The sequence below is a fragment of the Mytilus galloprovincialis genome, chromosome 6 (assembly GCF_965363235.1).
Source record: "Mytilus galloprovincialis chromosome 6, xbMytGall1.hap1.1, whole genome shotgun sequence".
Classification (NCBI taxonomy): Eukaryota; Metazoa; Mollusca; class Bivalvia; order Mytilida; family Mytilidae; genus Mytilus; species Mytilus galloprovincialis.
The window spans coordinates 23,781,518-23,804,971 of record NC_134843.1 but is presented as its reverse complement, the minus strand read 5'-3'; the positions used below and the strand labels follow the sequence as shown (position 1 = coordinate 23,804,971).

The 23,454-nt window shown below is 33.2% G+C and overlaps 2 protein-coding genes across 2 annotated transcripts in view; one reads left to right on the top strand and one right to left on the bottom strand.

The window, feature by feature from the left end:
* LOC143078545 (uncharacterized) overlaps positions 1-9,940 on the top strand; it is a 56,052-nt gene extending 46,112 nt beyond the window's left edge. The window contains exon 6 of the mRNA XM_076253406.1: positions 9,737-9,940. Coding sequence (XP_076109521.1) covers positions 9,737-9,940 — 204 coding nt within the window. The remainder of the gene's footprint in view (positions 1-9,736) is intronic.
* Positions 9,941-17,331: 7,391 nt separating this feature from the next.
* On the bottom strand, positions 17,332-23,030 carry LOC143078544 (uncharacterized). Its single transcript, XM_076253405.1, has 4 exons — positions 22,952-23,030; positions 18,526-18,734; positions 18,283-18,458; positions 17,332-17,368 (listed from the first exon to the last, which is right to left on the bottom strand). The coding sequence occupies exons 1-4, from the start codon at positions 23,028-23,030 to the stop codon at positions 17,332-17,334; spliced, it is 501 nt and encodes a 166-aa protein (XP_076109520.1).
* Between the last annotated feature and the right edge of the window lie 424 nt (positions 23,031-23,454).

Here is a 23,454-nt window from a genome sequence, read left to right as displayed (position 1 = left end):
ACAGTGCCCCACAGTCTACTCGATTCAGCTCAGTTAATCAACAGAGTACAGTTAACATTCCTGTGGTGCATCGACCCGGAAAATGTTATGAGTGTGGTTTGTCAGGACATTGGAGGTCAGACCATTATAAACAGGGTTTGCAAACTCAGAAAGAAAAGTCTGATAAGATAAGTACTAGATTATTTAGTAATGATTTATCTGTTAATTTTGGTAGAGAAAATGCTATAGTTTCATGTAATTCACCTGTAGGTAAATTAAGAAGTTCAATTGATTATTGGCGTAATATTATTTGCGCTAACGAGACAGTTATTGATATCATAGAACATGGATATAAAATACCTTTTCACACAGAGCCAAGTGAGGTATTTTTGAATAACAACAAATCGTCTTTAGAGAATTCAGATTTCGTAGATAATGAGATTTAAAGTTGATAGAATTAGGATGCATAAAAGAATTTTCATGTAAACCTAAAGTAGTCAATCCGTTGACGGTAGCTAACAATAAAAACAAATTAAGATTAGTTTTAGATTGTAGACACATTAACCCACATCTTCATAAATTCAGATTTAAATATAAAGATGCTAGCGTAGCCAGTCAAATGTTTAAGAAGGGCGATTACTGCTTTACTTACGATTTGAGATCGGCATACCATCATGTAGAGATATTTGAATCACACAAGACATATTTAGGTTTTGCTTGGGTCAAAAATCGTGAAACAAAATATTACGTCTTTAATGTTTTACCATTTGGTATATCTACTGCTGGTTATATATTCACCAAAGTTGTAAGGTGTATTGTTAAACATTTACGAAATTCAGGTTTGAAAATTATCATGTATTTAGACAATGGTTTAGGCGGGGCTGACGAGATAAGTCAGGCCCAGGAAACTAGCATAGTTGTTCAGAAAGTACTGAAAGCTTCTGGGTTTTTGATAGCAGAAGATAAATGCAATTGGACACCTAGCCAAAATGTGGTATGGTTGGGTTTGGTATGGCAATTTGACAAAGGCATGGTTTCAGTCACGGAAAGGCGACTTTCCAAATTGTTAGATACTTTAAATAGAATTATACACAAAATAGGGAAAGGAGAAATACACGTTTCGGCAAGGTTTCTTGCTTCTATAATTGGTCAGATCATATCTATGCAAGGGGCAGTTGGTCCTGTAGTTAGACTACGTACAAGAAGTATGTACGAATGCATTTTGTATAAAGCAAGCTGGAATGCTAATGTTCTGTTGAACAGTAGATCTCTTGATGAGATAATTTTCTGGAAGGAAAATATAGAGAAAATGAATGGCAGAGAATTGCATATTGTTGAGCAATACTCGGAGTGTAGTATACACAGATGCCTCGGGCATAGGTTATGGTGGCTATTTGGTAAAAGCCATAGACGAAGAGATTATGGGTAGTTGGAACGATGGAGAAAAATTGAAAAGTTCTACTTGGAGAGAGCTTGAGGCAGTTTATAGAGTACTGCAGTCTATATCTATGTCATTAAAAGGTCAAACAGTTAAGTGGCACACAGATAATCAGAACGTAGTAAACATAATAAAAAAAGGGCAGTAAGAAATCTGATTTACAAAATATTACAATTAAAATAGCAAACGTATGTGAATCATATAGCATTAAGATCGTACCAGAGTGGGTACCTAGACAAGAGAACGTTAAAGCAGATAAAATTAGCAAAACTATTGATTGCGATGATTGGGAGATAGACGATATTACATTTGAATATCTTAATCAGAATTGGGGTCCACATACCGTAGATAGGTTTGCCACTGATTACAATGCAAAATGTAGCATATTCAACACTAAACACTGGTGTCCAGGTACATTGGGTATCGATGCTTTCAATAGACAGTGGGGTAAAGAGAATAACTGGATTGTGCCACCACCTTCAGACATATCCCGATGTATACACAAAATTATACAAGATAAAGCAGATAGCACTTTATTTGTTCCTTTATGGGTTTCAGCACCATATTGGCCACTTTTACACAAAGTCTATGGCAATGTTGTAGAATTCGAATCGTTCATTAAAGATAGTAAAATATTACCATCAACAGTCTCAAAAAAGCCCGAGGTAGAAATGGTATGTTCGGAAAATCAACAGATTTCAGGATGTTGGCTATGAAAATAAGGTATTATTAATTTCATTCTTTCCTACAGGTATCGGTCTGAAAAGCAGGGTGTTGGAGCAAATACAAGATGGAGGGATTCTTTCGGCTGATTTTGACGAATTGGGACGTAAGATGTCATCGTATTTACTGCAGTCCAGGAGTGACAATACTAACAATAAATATTTTTATGCTTATAAACGATGGGAGAGATTTATATTGAAACAAGGGGGACTATCTTTGCCAGCAAAACCTATACATGTAGCTTTATATTTAACCAAACTGATAGACACAGGTTCATCTTATAGTGTAGTTCAGTCAGTGTTTTACGGTATAAAATGGGCACATACAGTTCAAGGTCTTTCAGATCCCACAGAAAATGCTTTTGTGACCAATTTACTGGAGTCATTTAAACGTCAACCACATAAACCGAAAGTTAAAAAGGAACATATTGATTCTGAATCTATTATTGAACTTTGTACAAAATATAAAGACAGTGATGATATAGCTATTTTAAGGGATTTATGTTTGATTGTTCTTAGTTTCTCTGGATTTCTTAGATTCAATGAGCTTAGTTCTCTTCGATGTAAAGACGTTCATTTCAAAACTAATTATTTAGAGATTGATATTGACAAAAGCAAAACTGATCAGTATAGATTAGGGGAAAAATTAGTTATTTCAAATGGTGAGTCTGCTGCTTGTCCTTATAATTTATTGTCCAAGTATTTCAGTATTTGTAAAATTGAGTCCAGTTCTGAGCAGTATTTATTTAAACCTATTTTTAGATCAGGCAAACGGTGTTCGCTAATTTACAAGAACAAAAAACTGAGTTATACCAGAGCTAGAGAGTGTATAGTAGCTAGACTCAAAGAAGTTTGTGGTGATATAAACATAGGTTTACATTCTTTAAGGGCGGGTGGAGCCACTGTCGCAGCTAACGCTGATGTTAACGAACGCTGCTGGAAACGGCACGGTCGATGGAAATCTGACACTGCCAAAGATGGGTACGTGGCAGACTCACTTGCACATCGTTTAGAAGTTACTAAGAAGCTAGGTCTTTAGCATTTTCATTTTATTGTATATCATTTACACTTTTCCGCCCTTTCTTTGTGTTTCTAGTCTGCACGGCTAAATGCAATTTGTGTTTGTTATTATTGTAGTGTAGTTAAGACATGTATTTTCCCGCGTTTCGGAGTATAGCGGGAAAATGTTGTCTAAAAGGAACGTTTTATAAGAACGGTATATATTTTTGGCGGGTTTTGTTATGTGTAGTTGTACACGTGGTTACGTGGACCAATCATTTGGATTGTGGTGAAAGCGGGTTTTTAATTTTCATGTGTTTGAAAATCATTCTAGCCGCAGACGTTCAAAACTAAACTTCAATGTTTCATAATATTTGATATTGTATATTATTTTGCTGTTTTTTCTTGTGATGGAGTTTGGCATCAATGTCCCGAGGCGTGCCTTGCACTTGCTCCGAACACAGGTTTCTATATCAATTTTCTTTAGTAAAGTTTTTTGATGGTTTTTCCTGGGCGGCGAGGTTACGTTAAAGACGGATATATATACATACATACATACATACAAAGAGATATGGGCTCTTATTGATTCAGAGTAAACTTGTTTCAGATGTTTATTCTTTCTGTGTACCTCATTTGGAATGTACTTGTATTTCATATATGTCATGATTTATAATATAAAATATAAATTAAACGCCGGCTCTGTTAGTCTGCACGGCTAAATGCAATTTGTGTTTGTTATTATTGTAGTGTAGTTAAGACGTTCATATCCATCCTGCCTTAAGGGAGACGGATTTATAAAAGTTTTTCCAAACTAGTTTCCGAATCCCATATTTGAACCTTATGTAACATTGTAATATTTATCTTGACATTTTTCATTACTAAATACTGTTTAAATTAAACTAACTTAAAGGTATTTAGAACATGCATTTAACTATGTATATTTAAGGAAGAAATGTTTTTTGAATAAAATTGGTATTTATAGCAATTATTTATGTAGTTTTTTACCGAATTATTTGTCTAAACTCGATATATATTAATTGGTTTGATATATATATATATATATATATAAAGGGAGCAACCATTTAACTACATGCGGGAAGGGGATTATGGTTTTTTTATGTTCGACAAAGAATATTTTGTTCGCACCGAATTGACTGCACGCACACAGAAATATTTACCATTGGTCTTAAATAAATGTTTTACTAAAACACTCTTAACATCTCAATCCTTCTTCTTCGTTTGTAGCCTACGTGATTATTGCGTATTTAGTGGCGGAATCAGGAGGGGGCGGGTTCCGAGGTTTGGAACCCCCTTTTCCGGACGATTAATGTTTGGAACCCCATGCATCAGCCTCTGGTAATCGAGACATCTTTAGTATCTTTAAAATAGTTGCAAATCATCAAAATGACTTTCATCACTGCTAGAAAAGTTGTCCAAGAAATTTTATTTCGGTTCTATGTAATGAACATTTAAATGACATATAGTTTATCATGTGAACACAACTTACATCCCAGCTCCTTTGTTCTAACAGGGGTGATCTGAGCCGGATCACCCCTACCAGATCACCCCAACCAGATCACCCCAGTTTAAGTTTCTTTGTTATGCATGCTTTCCTTTATTCTGAAACATTTTGGCGGGAATGTCAAATCCAGTATAAAACTTATAATTAATTATACGAAGAAGACTATCTATCAAAATTCACGTAGAACAAATCCAGTGTGTATGCTGGGATTCGAACTCAAGACCTATAGCATATCAAGCCACGATACATACCACTTCACCAGGACGGCTGGATACGAACTATCAGAAATTTAACATACTTAAAGGAAGCAAGATATTTTTATAACTGGAGCGAGTTGGCAGACCTTTACTCAGTGGGGTTTAAACCCTTTTCGTTAAATAAATGAGTTGTCAGACTGATTGTTCAATTTGATTTTACACTTTTTAAAGTTGGGCGAGTCGGTTACAAGAGTGGGGCGATTTTTTCATAAAGTGGCGATATAGTGTGGGACGATTGGCCAGTGGGGTGAGTTGACATTGTTTGATATCTACTCATCGTGTAAGGGGGTCATAAAGGGTATACATCATATAGTAATATATAAAGTATATAATAATGGTTGTGTGTCGTTCTAAACTAGATTTTATGAATTGTAAATGGTTTTTCGTCTAATCTAAAACAGCTGGGATGTAAAATAGTTATCCCATTCGGACTTGGTGTGTCAATGTAAGATCAGCCTCTGGCCTCCGGCCATCGGGATGATCTTACACTGACACACCGCATCCTTATGGGATAACTATTAATTATGCACAGGTAACTAAACCAGGTGTATGGATGTGAACAAATTTCATGTGAAAACAGAGTGCAATACATTAAACTAATTGTAAACATGTTTACTGTACATGGCGTTTGGTGTTTCTGTATACGTCCAGTCAATTCGGGAAGACATTTTCAAATGAATTATGTGTTTGGCAATGATGATGCTTTGAGTCTGGATTAGGGGTTCAGGGAATGACCATTCAACTGAAAAAAAAGGGGGGGGGTCCATACAAAATATTCTGATTCTATAAAAATTGATGAAAAAATATTCCGTTCAATGAGGAAAATAAATTCTGTTCAAGGAGGAAAAACAATCTCTAAACCCAGATTTTCCCCATCCTTAGTGTAAAAATTTTTGAACAAAATTATTTGATTGATAGCTTTGAAAAACTAAATAAAATGTTCGTGCTATGCGAGAAACAATAATTATGTGTCGAACATAAACCATAACCCCTTCCCTCATGTAGTTACATGGTTGCTCCCTTATAAGGCTTCTTTAGAGTTTTTTTTTTTTCATATAACAAACCAATTTTAAAATATATCGAGCTTAGAAATATAATACGGTAAAAAAAACTACATAAAAAACTGTTATTAATATCAATTTTATTAAAAAAAAAGTTTCTTCTTTGAATATACATGGTAAAATGCATGTTCTAAATACCTTGTTTTATGAACACTGAACCACACAAGTTCTACATTGACTATCGACTGCATGTAGACAAAACATGATTTAAACTGCATGTAAACATTGAGTGTTATCAATGGTTACGTAATTGATTTTTGTTACGTGTGAATTACACTAACACACCACCGAGTTTAGGTCAGTGAGAACACGGCCTAATGTTCACACCATTCAATATACATGCTTATTCAAATAAGATTGTTCGATAGGCAATCTTTAAAAATCCCGATGTAACAAAATGTCAATTGAAAGGAGATATACATTTAAACAAAAAGATAAAGATTATCAGAGAGACTCCTACATTTCCTTAATTTACGCCCTCTAAATAAAAATTATAAACCAAGGGATCCCATGCGTCATTGAAATCCTTTTGCCAAGTGCACCTATATCAAACATTCAAACGAAGTATATGCACAAAAGATGTAAATGAAAGTTTGAAGTAGTTTGTTATAAAACGTGTCCCGACTTAATAATTCATTCGTTTGATGTGTTTGAGCTTCTGCTTTTACCATTTGCATAGGGACTTTCTGTTTAGACTTTCCCCAGAGTTCGGTTATTTCGTTATTTTCCTTTTCCTGCGATATGACTTAAGTAGTCAATGCTCTTTAAAAGTAGATTTCGATGTAATAATTTCAAAAAGAAGTGCTGCTTCTTTCTCAGATAGAATATTTTCTCCATGATGAGCTCTACCGGGGATATCGTGAGCGGCATCACTTGTAGAAAGTTCAAGACGTCTACTAGTTGCAAAAGCTAGTCGAACAGTTTTTTTTCTATCAAACTATACATCAGTCGGTTATTTTTATTTTTAATCTGTTTCCTATCAGCAAAAGTAGATGTGGCGGTTATATGCCCATAAAATATTAACTAGAATCACATAACTGAACCATGTCGAACATGAAATAAACCATGACACGACCGAACCAACTTCTTTTTGGTATTCCTAAATTATGTGCAAGTATATCTAGTTTTAAAAAAAAATGGGAATTGTATAGAATAACGAAATATATGATGCAAAAGACAATAATAAAATTATTTTTCTTTATGCATTAGAATCGAATCACAATTTGTCGAATTATGTACTATATGATATCAATTTTGATGTACTAACATATTGGCTATAAACAAAGATACTTGCACGTTTGAATATATGGTAAGAACTTCCTTTAACAAAATATTCGAATGTTTATATTTTGGCATTGTTTGTCATCAAAAAACCTTAACACAGCCATGTCTAAAAAGTAAAATCACAAAAATACTGAACTGAGAGGAACATCAATTCGGAAAGTCCATAATCACATGGCAAAATCAAATAACAAAACGTTTCAAAAACGAATGGATGGTCCAACTCAACCAAACTATGACAAAATCAATGTACTAAAAGCTCCGCGATAAGACAAGTTACCTTTCCGTGAACTTTCCCCTAAATGAATGAAACTAACTGTTGATAACAAAAAAAAAATGTGCATATTGTTATAACTGTAAATATAAACTAGTATCTCAATTGTTTGTAAAACAATTGAAAGGTCTTTCCTGTAAAAGTGATGTTTTCGTAATGTACTTTGTACGACCATTCGTTTGATATACGACAAGCATACCTTCTGAAACTTTTCGCTTTTAACACTTAATGACCTCATCCGCCTACATTTTTGAGATCGGAAGTATGCTATATGTAACATAGAGTAGATGAGCTTTCATTTGATATGCGACAACGCCATGTTCTAGAAAGTTTGATTTTTGCACTTAATAACCCCATCCAACTAATATTTGGAGGACAGGAATTTGATACTAGAAATGTTCACGTTATGACCTTTCATTTGATATACAACAACCTTATCTTTAAAGAACATTTATGTTTTGCACTCAATGACCCACCCAACCATTTTTTGGGGACGTCAATTTGATATTTGAAATGTACGACAAGCATACCTTCTGACACTTTTCGCTTTTAACACTTAATGACCTCATCCGCCTACATTTTTGAGATCGGAAGTATGCTATATTTAACATAGAGTAGATGTTCTCTCATTTGATATGCGACAACCTTACCATCTGAGAAAATTGAATTTTTGCACTAAATGACCCCACCCTTCCCCCTGGGATGAACAAGAGGTTTAAAATTTTCATTTTTACGTTGAGTTTATTAAGACCTTCAATTTGATATATCAGATGACTTCATTTGACAAAGTGCCAAAATATATCAGATGACCCCATTTGACAAAGTGCCAAAGTGCAATACCAACGATATAAATAGAAGTTATGAAACTTACAAAGTCAATGCAAAACATGAAAATTTCAATATGATTTTTTGGTGTTTTTTTCTATGGAATATTTTTGGTATTTGGTCAAACATATAACTATGTTAACCTCTTCAATTTCTTAAACATTTTAAGTGGTAAGCTGTTGTTGATTCAGAAACACTTGCCACCGCTCGCAGAATTTCAAACTGCATTAACTCTAAAACGACAATAGATATCGCAAATCTGTTAAATGGTAAATGATCTACAGTTTAAGGACAAGATAATATATAAAGAATTGGGACAATTTCAAAGTTCACCAAGGTCACAATTTATCATCAAATACAATGTATATGATGCAATACCAAACTTGAGAACTGGAAGACGTAGAGACATGGGACTATCACCATTCAACTCAAGACCATTTCACCTTTCAAATATCACAAGTTCAAGGTCATAGTATATTGTGAAGGTCAAGGTGAAATTTCATCATGACCTGACATTGACCTCAAATTAAAGGTCTTGAATTACTGATCATCTTTGCAGTTTATAGTAGGTTGATATATGTTAACTTTAAAAAGATATGCACAAACTACTATACTTTTAAGAATCATCCCGTTGTAACTTTTGAACAAGCAGTTTGACATTTTTAGGCTTATTATATAAAATGTGGAGCTCGTCGAGAGGAACATTTTATACGCTGTATGTATGCAGCAATGTCTTATTGTTGTCCTAATATGTATGCTTGAAATTGCAGCGTAATTTTATTTTGCACTCTGTGACCTTTGACCTTGATTGCATATTGAAGGTCACATGCATTAAAAATTATTGGTGAAGGTCCCAAGTCTCTACGACTTCTGGTTCTCGAAATACAATTTGTTTTCAAGGGGAATAACTCCTTATAAGGGTTAAAAAAATGATTGTATATGTTCATTAACATTGCCATATGTTCCTGTACATGTTGCCGTTTTCAATTCGATTCTATCTCCAATACTTTTTAAGAAAAATGCAAAAAAAAAGAAATAGCTTCAAGGGGATATAACTCTCAAAGGGGATGATAAAATCCTTAGCAGACTCATATGGTATTGCATAGTGATGATACGTACCTATACGTAGTAAGGCGTTGTCAAACAAATGTTGGAAGAAAAAAAAAGAAAAAACAAAAGAAAAAACAAAAAAGAAAAAAAACGTAACATTATTACAAAATTAACTCTCTAATACTTGTCAGTTTTTATAAACCAACGCCCTGACAATGTAAACATATATCTTAGGCCATGACAGGATAAAGTTGTCGAGAGAGTAAATGGCGAAAATGCACTTTATGGTAATTGTCTTTCTTCATGATTAATTGTTTTTATGTTGTAGAATAAAGACGGATTAATATACGCTGATTTAGATCTGATGCCTGGACCAAATGGGGGAAAATTTGTAATAAGAGGTATCGAGAACAAGACAAATTATGCCATGATCGATTTGTCAGTAAAGGTAGATCCATTACCATCAGATGATGAGGAGGAGGAAAAAGACAGAGAAGAGGCCAATTCAACTGCAAACGAATGCAACAAATAAAACGGTTGCAATACATTTTGTCTGTGTGAAAACAGTCTTTTAGAATTGTCAAGTCGCATGATAAACATATTGAACTTAAGGATGTACACCTCTGAGGAGCCAAAAATTTCTAGAATTAAACTTTTTTCTTCACCTGTTTTTTGGGTTTATAAGACTGTAACAAAATAATTGGTGAAAAAAAAATCATATGGTGGTGCACTTCTTTTTTTGCTGCGGCCCTTTGAAAATGCCAAATTTTGATGATTTTTCCATTTTTCATCAATTTTTACCTATTTTTGGGCTATTATCGTGAAAAAAATCACAATTACACTTTTTCTCATACTTTCTATAAAGATGAAGTGGACCAATCTGAATAAATTTTACTTACAAAAAATATAGGTAGGTGTTAATATAAGAAAGTTTTATCATATTTTGACGCTTTTTTGTGTAAAATTTACCATGCTGGCAATTTTGTATTTTTGTGATTTTTCGAAGTTTTAAGAACAAAATTCATATTTTTTTTTAACTTTTTTGTTATAAATGAATGAAAAAAGATATATCTAAGAAATTTGAAAAGACCAAAATGATACGGGATGTACATGATTCTTGTAAAATCATTTTTGTATCCCTCACCCATTTTCTCAAAATTTTGGCTAAAAATACTGACTTGATTGGTCATTTAGTTTGAAAACTAGATTACGCAAAAACCATTCATTGTAAATACACAATGTTTTCACAGATTTATGTTTGCTGATAATACTTTTAAAATTAATTGATATTTTCCACTTCTATCACATGTTTTGAAAATAATTCAAGAATGAGATTTCAACGAGAATGAACGAGACTGAAAAGTCAGAAGAATACATCCTTAACACTATACTCTAAAGAATTGCACCTTATTAAAATGCTTTATTTGAAATAGTTCATAGCGTGTGTTTATTTCTTTCTAATCGAACATTGTGTGGTCCAGTGAATGTCGTTGGCTTACACGCATCTACCCTCTAATAATTAAGAAATGTTTCGTACTGTAACTGATTTTTAAGACGATCCGATTAATCAAAGCCAAGAATACCAAGTAAAAATAAATGACAGTAAGGCTGATCTGGTAATTTAAGTTTTAATTGCATATATTATGTTTCCGAACCCTTTCGCAGAATATTTTCACATGCATCGAGTGATTCCTTCTTTGGTATATAAGAGAGTTTAATGAGATATAAGGCCTTGAAACATGTATTTGTATCTGAACGAACCGTTGCAGCAGCATGTTTTTTTTTCAATTTAGTTATAATAATTCATAAATAATTGAATACAATAAGAGTTCTCTTATATAACATAAGCTCTAGAAAAGTAATGTGTTTCACATTATTGATTAGAATAGATAACATTTAAATCAAAAAAGAGATTTATCGACCTTGATGGAGGATGAGGAATTTTATCTGCCGCTGAAATAGTGGGAATTTTTTATAGGATTATGATTAAATGATATATATAATGTTGTTCCTCGCTAAAGAATGATAAAAAAAAACAATTCTCGAATTTTTAATTTTTAATTATTGATGTGTTTGATATTTTTTTTATGAAAATATATATGTAACAGAGGGCTTGTTTTCCAACAAAATATTGACATTCTTATGGGAAGCCTCTGTGTGCTACGTTTGTGTGACCTGTTTCATATTCATATGATAACTAATTTGAAATACAAAATAAAAAGAGACTAAAATTTTTCATTATTTCCACTATATAGCTGGTTTCGTTCCAAGAAATTATTTAAAACTTATCTCATCTATCCTATTGAATTTAGACCCAAAAAAAACACAATTACTGTTAAGTATACCCCGTATCTGAATTACATAGTTGTATTTATGTACGCATTTATTTATCTGTTTCTGAATAAAATATTGTTAACACTAATTACATAGTGAAATTTCTAAGAGGGTCTTTTGGAAAAACAAGCTTTGCAACAAAGTCTTATGATTTCATCTTTCCTTCTGTGAAAATTCGATTTTGATATCAAACATTCTAAATAATCGTAAATCAATCTGGTAAAAAAGTAAGGATGAACAATAGTTGTATTTGGTGATTTCAAGTAAATAATGATGACGTCTATAAACACTTCAAAGATATTTTAACCTTTGCAGTTTGCATTAATTCATAGATCTGAAAATGTGATTAGAAAATAACAATCCTGAAAATCATGATGGGCAAAACAAAACCAAGCCTGAAATAATGTCAACTTATCAACATATGCTACTGGAGTTCTGCTTCATGTAAATGAAGGTTTTACGATGGGATAATTTGTTGTTAAGAAAGTTCGCTACTCAATTTCAAAATAATAAGCTTTTCATAACAGTAGTTTATATTGATAGGGGGTTTATAAAGGAACCAACATAGCAAAATTAAATGTAGGTCAATGTGATTGTTTTCGAGATATATACCACTGACTTTTTGGCGGGAAAATGTTCTTTCTTGATTTTCATAGCGTTATCATTGAACAGTTTTAGTTCTCAAAAACTATTAAAAAATAACACGATTTTATAAAACTTTTACAGATGGCTTATTATGATACTTGTAAAAGATTTATAAAAAGAAAATGGGGGTCAATGGGCAATTTTTTCAGGGCATTCAAATTGATAAAACTAAAGGATTTCGAAAATCTGACAAAAATTCCGAAATATGACTCGGCTCGGGTGACTTCCTCCATCTTGGATTTTGAAGAAGCAGATAACTTTGGTCTAGATATTTGATGAAATGTGCAAATGTGAGAGTTGTAAATAATTTATGTACAAGACTTTTAATATGAATATAGAAAATTGTGTGTTTTATCATAATTACAGTTGTTATTTCTCAAAAACACCTTGTTTGTGTTTGATTATATTTTTTTCAACTTTGCCAAATAAGAGAAGATAACTCAGATAAAGTAATTTTTATAATAGAAAGTGTTATGAATTTACCAATTTGAGATGTAGCAAGAAAACAAGTTCGGTGACCCCATGTCTTCTTTTTCTTATCTGAAAGCATGTTATAAGAGCAATCTTCCTACATTTTATCATAAAGTTTTGATAGTACGTTTTCTTTTTATCACACAAATTTGATTTTCCATGCATAATCTATACAAAATCTGACAATTTTGCACAACCTGTAGCGTGAAAAAAAGTCCGGTGACCCATACTTTTTAATATATTTTTGAAAAAAGCATTATAAAAACTTCATTTTGACAAGTGATAAAAAAATGCTATCAATTTTAATTAAGACGCCCTAGCCACCTTAATTTTAATTTTCAACGTCTAGATACTTGAATCATTTAAGGTATGAAAACTATACTAGTCAACAAAAGAAACGATACACGACTTTGGAATAAGATTTATCAAAAAGTATTAAATATATAACAAAATGAGGTACACTATTTTAAAAAGCTTTCATTTGCAGCGTATGCACACATGATAATGAAAATCAAAACCTGTCGAAAAGTATCTAAATTCCGTGTTAACGATCATAGGATGCAAATTATTTTTCCGGAAAGTTGGATAAAAAATCGACGCACAATTTTCTAAGTACAAAATGAATTTTCAAATATTTTAGAAATATTCAATATGCTAATCAAAGTTATGTTCATGTTGTAAATAATGGGTTGAAATAAAAAAAATAAAAAAATTTGGGGTAAAAAAAATTCACGTCTAAAATCAATGCTTTCGATATGAAACCAACACACTGTAAGCTTTCGGATCAGTTTTAAGATTGTTACAATATTTTGAATTTCACTTTACACATACTGTCTATGGTAAATCAATTAATAATGTTAACTTTTAAACGATTTCTTGTGTGACCGAACTTTGCTTTACAAATAAACGAAGAAACTGTATGATTTTTAAAAAAGAATTGATGGCAAACATTGTCTTTACCTTTAAATGAGAGGTTGGCATCATTAGTTGGAACTTCTGTTTTTGAAATTGCCGTTTTATGTAATTTTTGTCCAAAAAATAAAATTTCGCCAAATGAAGTCATGATCGAAAGCAAGAAATATTTTTTTTATTAACGGACTTATATTTCCGTGGTCATTAAGTTTTGCTACCTTCAATTTTGTCCCAAAAATTAAATTTTGCCAAATGACGTCATGAAAGCAAGAAATATTTTTTTATTAAGGGGATTTATATTTCCTAGGTCATTAAGTTTTTCTACCTTCAATATCGGTCCTATAAACGGAAAACTTTATCTTTAATTCGAATAAAAGTAGTGTATCGTTTCTTTTGTTGACTAGTATATATCCATGGTAATTTAATTAGATTTAAAACAGAGATCCAGAGTTACCGCAAACGGTCTTTGCTTTACGATATGATCTGAACCCTTAGTCGGATAGGGTAGGTTAAATTATATCTGTAGCTCGAATTTTACTTTAAAAATATGCGCTGTAGGATTTGCATTCCAGTTTTATTTCTGGATTCTTTTAAAAAATTGTGCCTCAAAATGTTTTTTTTACATAATGACTTTTTTGGTTCGAAGATATCAATTTTGCCTAATGAAGTATTACAATTTTTGAAGGTATGTTTTTAACTATAGACATTTGTCTGATATAACCAATGTGTAAATCAGTAATTATATACTAGTATACAAAATATGTTAATAACATGTGATAGGTGAAAAAAATTAACACAGTAAAAAATGAAATTATAATTGTGGTTAATATACATATATATAGGCTTGCTTTCTTTAACTTGTATACCAGCATAACTATAGCATCTAGCTATACTGAAAACCAATAACTACACTTATCATTTAATTAAATAAATAAGCACATTTTTCGTTAAGTTTTGTTACATATTTCACATGTCACAATGTACATTAATGTATGAAGTCTTACTTAGCTGTTGTTCATATTTTACCTTGGATCATGCAAACACAGAAAATGTTCAGTAATATGAAAGATATGCTGCATTTTCATTTAATTTTAATATGAGAAAGGCGCTACCTTAAATGCCAGCTTTATACCAAGACAATGTCCTGTATATTGATTGGTTGTTGGTTGCTTAACGTCCCGTGGCAAATATTTCATGTATGTTCAGGACGAATTTCCTAGGCTACATTAACATATAGTTTTTTTTCTATTAAAAATAAAATAAAAAGTTCAGATGGAACATGTTTAGGGAACGATCATTGAACTTCAAAAGGCAGGAGGGGGTATATATGGTATTTTTCTTTTTTATAAAAAAAAAAATATTCAATTTCCAATTTGATGAGAGAGAAAAATCTTTGCAAGCAGAGGACAAAAAAAAATATTTTGAATCCAGATCTTCACCTTAAACAATTTTATCTTACAGATATGCAAAATGAATTTAACTTTTATATATCTAAAACATTTAAAACTTCCCGAACCACACAGGTTCATTCTAAGTCGGTACACAGTAGTTTCTTAGGTGAAAATACCGCCGTATTTTCCAATTTGTTATGATGAACCAAATACTAGTGTTAAATTTTGAATAAATAATTTTAATTGATAGCGCTGAAGGGCTTCGGTGAAACAAATCTGTCTCAAACGAAAAACCATTCATATTCTTCAGTTTTTGGGTTCTACATGAATTTCATTTACTATTTCAGAGTCAATTTATTGTCATTTCTTGCATATACTTTTTTTGTTAGCTTACTTTTCAAATTTTTTATTCAGTAAAATAAAATTAAGAATGGAAATGGGAAAAACAAGCATGTCAAAAATGTGCTTTGAGTAATGCTTAATCATGTCGTAGTTGTTTACAAGAAAACACGTTTGGTTTCCAGACAATAATTTTAGTATAAGTGAATGGATCTCTATGAAATTATACTAGAAGGTTCAATACACAACAGGAAGATTAGAATTGATTTTGGGGTTATGGTACAACATTTTTGATGTTTTTTTTTTTTAATTTTGGGGTTTTCTTCAAAAATTTACCATATTTACATCAATTATTACTCATCTAATATATATAGATGCAACAAATACTGATTTGGCAGGAGATGTACACAAAATAGGGTGGTTTAATTATTTGTGCATTTTTCCTATGATGTGCACTCCTTGATAATGTTGGTGTCAGTATCATGATAAAGAAAATATATTAATTCGTAAGTATATTCACAATTGACGTGCGCCACTGCGCTGCAAAAGGATCTTCTTTCCCTTTTTTTCCCAATATTTCACATGTGAATTTTTTCTCTCACAGAAGCACATTAGAAACACATTGGTAAATAAAACACTTGTCATTTTTTTAAACTTTCAATAATAAAAATTTAGTTTAGCCTTTTTGAATGTTTCACTGATAGTGTGAAAATTTTAACAGAAAATGTACAAAACACTTGATAAAATTGAATTATCTGCAGAATTATTGATAACTTTCCTCACTATATATTCACAAGGACATATAACTTACATATCGTCAATGCTATTCTGATATGAGTTTTTATTCATACACATACTGGATTGGCTGTTGCTGTTCCAAGTTGTCTTCTTTTTCTGTTTCTTGAGAAGTATTTGTTTAACCTGTTCAGTCACTATAAAGTGTTACAATTCTTGTTTAGACGCAGCACATAATTAGTGACCAAAAAGGTACCGCTTTCACATGAGAGAAGCTGGAAAAATAATTTAAATGTACACATTTTCAATATTTTTGTAGGAGTATCATATAACATTAAGGCGATACATATATGTAGTTAGAAACTGCAGCTGAATAGAAATATTTGGGTTCACCTGATACCTGTTTTCAAATATATATTGAAGTTTGTAGGGTCCAAAATTAAAATATGTTTGATTTCAACTGACATAAAAAAATTGTTTTTGTCATGAAAATAAATTTGTAGTTGTGAAGTTGCTAACATGAGAGTACCCAAATTGCACCTATATTGTCAGTTTTTTTCACCAACTTTTTTTATGAACCAGACAAAAGTCCATTCTGACTCTCTGTTTATTTTGTAGACTAGCTATCCTTTTTTACAATATAGTTACACCAATTTATTCGAGGTGGCTTGTATAACTAAGATTTATTGGCAGTATTGACCACAGCTTTTTATTATTAAACACAAATTTAAATATGTACATATATAGATTCAACGATATATATTGTTCAACTAGATAGATTCATAGATAACCAGATTCATAGATGTATAGATCATTTTTTGGTTACCTCTGGCAACCTACAGATAACTAGATAGATATATATATATCTATAGATAGATAGATGTATGATCCTGGGATACAGTAATCAACTAACTCCGCTGTTGGATCCTGGGATACAGCGATCCACAAAATGTACTTAACACACGCAGCGAAGTAGCCAAACACATTTTTCACTTTTTAACGATCAAATGTTTCTATACATCCAAAATCTAACTGACTACTGCAATATACGTAATTATTGACATCACATGGCAAATCATCAATGGAGAAGAATTGTTCATACTGGAACTCTTACAACTAGTAAATACATGTACCTGAAAATAAAAAGAACAAAAGAGCAGTACCCAAGCAAAACTACATGGTTTATAACTATATATAGTGGAGGGAGGGTGGGTATTTTCAAAATACTTCTCTCTGTAATTATACACGTCTGCTCACTTGCAGCTCAAAGTTAAAAAGAACGCTAACGTCAAATTGACGTCACCACTACATCTCAACGACTACATATGAATTTATAAAGGAAAGCACTGCAACGGACGAGGTTAAAACTTTTCACTAAAATAACCGAATTTATGTATATAACATAAATTCTATTATTCGAGATGGCTTGTAAAACTAATATTTATTGGCAATATTGACCACAGCTTTTTATTATTAAACACAAATTTAAATATGTACACATATAGATTCAACGATATATATTGTTCAACTAGATAGGTTCATAGATAACTAGATTAATAGATGTATAGATCATTTTTTGGTTACCTCTGGCAACCTACAGATAACTAAATAGATAGATATATATAGATAGATATATGTATGATCCTAGGATACAGCGATCAACTTACTTAGCTGTTGGATCCTGGGATACAGCGATCCACAAAATGTACTTTATCACTAAAATATAGACAACTGTAACTGTAGTTTATCACATGCAGCGAAGTTGCCAAATTGATTAGGTACGGTATAAGTCAAACTCAACCGTACCGGATCAACCGCCACTAAAGTGGGGATGAAGCTGCGATAGGACTGCGGCCAATACTGTTTTAAAATAACTTAAGATATGCACATACTAGTACCAAATGTATCTGGATATGTATAAGAACCAAAACAAATAAACATTTCAAGCGCACCTTGCAAATTATTCAGAAACATATCATTTCCTATGTCTGTCAAATGAACACTATCTTCCTTTAATAATATACTATTAGGAAGAATATCTGGATACTTTATATAATGTCCCCCATTCTTTAACAAGAATGATGCAATGGCACTATTTATCCTAATTCTGCATGCCATCATGCTATCATGACTATTTGAATGACGCCAATTTGATCTCGGTAAAATCTGAGACCAAACAATCGAACTATTGGGTAGATAACTTTGTACTTTCTCCAAGGTGGCCTTCATTTCATTTCTTAAAAAAAACTATTTTCGTCTTCCCCAAATCATTGCCAGCGATATGAAGGACAAGATATTTCGTTTTTTTTTCATATTTGATCAGTCTTTTTATTGTTGATTCCAAATCTTTCAAACCCATGCCACCATAGTACCCTTGCCACCAAATTTTAACTCCCATTCTCTGGAGACCTAAATTTACACCACCTGTTCTACTTCTTGCGTGTACAAATGCATTTCTTATCAAAGATGAGCCTACTATCCATACTGACACTTCTTGGCCTACAATTTAATACATGTATGTAATATTCTTAATTGACCATCAAATTCAACGAAATTAATTCAAAATTGTGGTATTCGTATATTACTTTTGAAAGTATCAGAACTCCAACGACCCATTACTTTAATTTGCTCGTCAGAAAAACCATGCATTGTTGCTGAAGTCGCACTACCGATTCTAAATGAGTGCGTCCCATACTTTTATTTATCAAAACCAACATACCCCAGGGCTTGTTTTAGAATCCCTGAAAACTGATATCGAGTCATCGGGGAGCCATCAAAGTGGCAATATAATTGACCTCTAATTCGAGGTCGAATCTTTAAATATTCTTGCAGTAATTTTTCCGGACAAATTCCATCATCTGATTGTCGGGCCACAAAAATTGATGTCCCTCGACCTAGCTGGTCTGTTATTGAAGACACTAAGTATATTTTGGTATTATGATTAGTAACCTCCACATTTTCAATTGTAATGGCATGATAAGGCCCTTCCCTGCCACATACAGTTGTCATTTCACCAACACGCAGAAATGCAAAAAATCCCATCGCAAAACCACTAGAAAATAAGACAGCTTCATATCTGGAGATACAAAATGCGGGCAAAATCTTTATAATTTTTTCTAACAGATCAATAGTAATAGGTAATCTACTGTCAGGTCTCTTTAACGTTGACCTTGCCATTTCATCAATCATTTTCCCTACAAAAAATAAATGAGACAGATCTTCGTAATTATTAATCTTATTATAAAAACTGATAGCTGAGATATAACACTTCACCGTAGATGGAGCCATGACCAAGCAAGACATGTATGCAATGAACTGAGTAATGTGGTACAATGGTATTGGAAAACTATGATCTAATTCAAATCTATCCCTAAATTTAGCCAAAGCATTTAAACCTCGTTGATAAACTTGAATTTTATTAGGAGCAAGCGAACAATTAATTAATCTGTTTGTTTCAGACTCAATATCAAATCTCTGAACTCTTCTGGGTTGTTTTCTGGAACCGACTCGGCCCCGAGTGCTAGTTTCCGGAATCTGTTCAACTGAAAACGAGAAATCGAGTCTGCAATTTCATTTTTAAAACCATCAATATGTTGTGCTTTAAACCGAATATTGTGCTGCATTGTAAAAATAGTCCGGCCGATTGGTGCAAATATAGAGCAGAATTGCTCACTTGATGAGGAAAGCATGAAACTTTGCATAGTAGCTCTTGTTTATATACCCTTTGATTTCAGCTATGGACCCACTCTGAAAAATCCAATATGGCTGCCATTTTCAAGATGGCGGAAAAACGGTATAAATATCAAGATTGTCCTATAGGTATTCTATATAATTTTGGAAATTAAAGTAATGATTCTTTAAAAATGGACTTCATGTTCTCGAATTTGTTATCAATTAATTTTAAAATATCAAAAAATGATTTGGTTATTTCTATAACACATACATTTGCAAATATGGCTACATATACAAAAACAAAAAGAGAAATTCAAAAAGTTAATCAATATGTTACATGTTATTGTAATTGTTCTTCAAACGCTTTCAGTTTTAATTGTTGGAATGAAATAGGTTGAAACGAGTCGATTGAATGTTAATACTATGGCGGTTAAATGTGGTGGAATAGTAGGTAACTCATCTGAACTTTGAGGCAGTGTCGAGGGAACCTTGACTCGTGTCTCTTCAATGCCACGTCTTATGTCATTTATCGAGTTTTCATCTGCCGTACCGTACCCACTGCATCGTCAAATTATTCTATGTAATCAATATGTGTACCTTTCTTCAGGGCGATTAGACGATTGCCTTCACTTAAAACGGTTAAGGGGTAACTATTTCCTTTTCCAACTACGGGCGAAACAAATTCGCAACTATTCAGCGAGCATGGTCCTAGAATGCACTCCTGGTCAGCACTTTTATTAGTTTTAATGGTAACAGTCATTTTTGAGTTTTGCGGAACTGTGATGGTTCGTTTTATGCAAACTTGCTGAGTTGAAATCTCGTTTTCATTGTTAACCAATGCCGCATTTATCACTTTATTGTTGATGGTAATTGTGGGAGTACTCAGGTTTATCACTGCGCTCAGTGTGTTCAAAATATCTACCCTAAGTATAACATGTATAACATCGTCTGTTAATGGCTCTTTGCACACATCCTATTGTTTGTTTACTCTATTAATGTCGAGAGTCGTTCTTTATAATCTTCCCAATAACAAGCTGTTAACCCACACCACGTAGCGTTATGTTCTCCAAATCTCAAATTTTTTGCCGGAATTAATTTCTTATTTACTAATGTTATCATTGCAGCAGTGTCAACAATCATGCTCACATTCTGGTCATGTATAGTACCTCTTACTAAATAGCTCATTCACATGGTTTGTCTGATGACAATATCTGACGAAGACGTGGGCATCTGATCGATTTGTGATGAGGTGATGTGTCATGGCCAATATACTTTGGAATTGTGCGTTGGCCTACTGGCCCGACCCTTTGCTGTTTTAAGACTCTATTGTTGGGGTTGCAAATTGATTTGCTCCGTATCCTGGTGAAGGTGACCGTTGTTTGAAATAACCGGGATTTCTGGAGTTTGTCCGTGGAGATGCTAACCGTTGTCCTTAGGGACCATATGATCTCTAGCTTAGTGGGGGTGTTGCTGATCGATAGGCATTAAGGTTGGGTATATTTCTATCTTGCGATCTACCGCGATTGTATTGTTCAGGAGATCCACGTGTATATTGATCAGGTCATCTTCCATTTAACTGGGGATCTTCCACGATTACTTGATCAGAAGAACCGAGGTTATATTGATCGGCCAATCCACGATTATGCTGATTAGTTAAAAGCATAACATCAGCTAGTTTTGTGACAATTTGTGTGACGTTATGCACCTCATTATCCAAAGGACTGCTCATATTTTTTTTTATCCGTCGGTGATACTGCGCCATCAGCAAAGTAGACTTGTCGATGGTCATAATTGGCACTTTTTGATCCATATATCGCCATCTGGTTTGCTATTAAGGTTTTCAATTGTTTTAACGCCTTGTTGAATGTTTCTGGGTTCCTCTCTATAACATGTCTTATAGAATCTTTGTCTTTACATCCTCGACGGATTGCTTCAGTTCCAATCTGGTTTGATCTTTCTTGATGAAGCGCTGCTCTAAATGAATGCTTTTTTAAGGGCTTGGAATCATCATCTGTGTTTACCTTGCGAGCGTCCTTAAAGCAAACATCAGCTTGGCAATCTGGGGCCTACACACATTTTTCCTGTTTTACCATTGTCATCTACCGACAGTTCGTTCAAAATGGTAAATGAACGCCGCCCAATTCATGGATCCTCTTCAATTGAGTTTTTGCATTTTTGGAGGTGGGCTTCGGCTCCGGTCCCTTGCACCAAGAATTTCTTGCCATCGGGTATATTCTCTCTCCAATGAGGAGTCTGAAGAAGAGGTGTTGCCACACTCTTTTGATTTCCTCTGCCCTTTCCTGGATCGGTCAGTGGAGTCAGCTTGCTGTTATGGGAAGCCTATTAGAGCTCAAGGAGCTGAAGAGTTCAATGTCATAATTGGAGTGATAAATTAGGGATTTGCCATTGACTCGACGGGAATGATACCGTAAGTATAGGCACTGCATTCAGCATAGAAGAAGCTTGATAGAATCTACTTGCAGCCAATTGTTTCTGTAATGGTGTGCTGCTCTTAACTAAATATTATTGACGCATAGTAGATGGTAAGTCTGCGTAAGAAGACACATAATCCTTTTTGCTGGTATCCTTGATTAGTACTAGAGGTTTATAGTATTTTCTTAAATAGAGATTGCTGTTGAATAATTTGAACTGTCTCAGGCAGGGCCAAGTGCCCTGACATATGACTTTTGACTTATAGTGAAGACACCTTCAACAGAGTTGGTGCGGTTGATGGTTCATACGAACTACAATTGGAGAAAGACCCAAGGTATTGATTTTGTTGTGTACTTTTGGTAAACTTGCGTTGTTCTGGCTAATGTCACGTTTTGGCTGAGATGATGTGTCCATTGCAGGAATTTTAACTTCTTTATTTCGATTGTCCAATAATTCATTTACAATAGATGCCAGTTGTTGGAAGGTACCCTGCTATGCAAATGCACTTTTAAATTGAACTGTGTCTCCTTCCTCAGTTGTTGTCAGCTTGTCCATTCATCTCACCACAACATTGAATATCGTATTGGTCAATTCCGCCAAGCAATTATTACTAGCCTTGCGGTTTATCATGTCTTCAGACTGCTGAAGTTGCCGAGATATTGCTCTCATCTGTTCGTTATTAATATGCATTGCCTCTTTATGTTCAGCTTAAAACGTAATGAGACCAACATATAGTTTATCAATTCGCGCTTCGCTCTGTTTTATATTGCGGTAAATCTCAACTGTTCTTTGAGCATTAGATTTTCTATCTACTAAAAATTCATGGTACAATAGTTTAATAGTCATTTCTGAGCTGTCCTCTGTTAAAAGTGATTCAGTTTCTGCCATTTTAATGTTCTTGTTCGTGTTGTCCTCAATTCCTGATATGTGTTTAAATGATTCTCTTTTTTCATATTTGACCATGCTTCCGGCCATTTATATTGTGCCCATTTACCATCAAAATATGCACCACAACCTAAATCAGAGTTACCACAGCTGTCAGTGTACAAATGCAACGTTTCATTTGTTATCCACGTGTTTTCTGATAAAAAGCAATCTCCGTTAAAATGTTCCA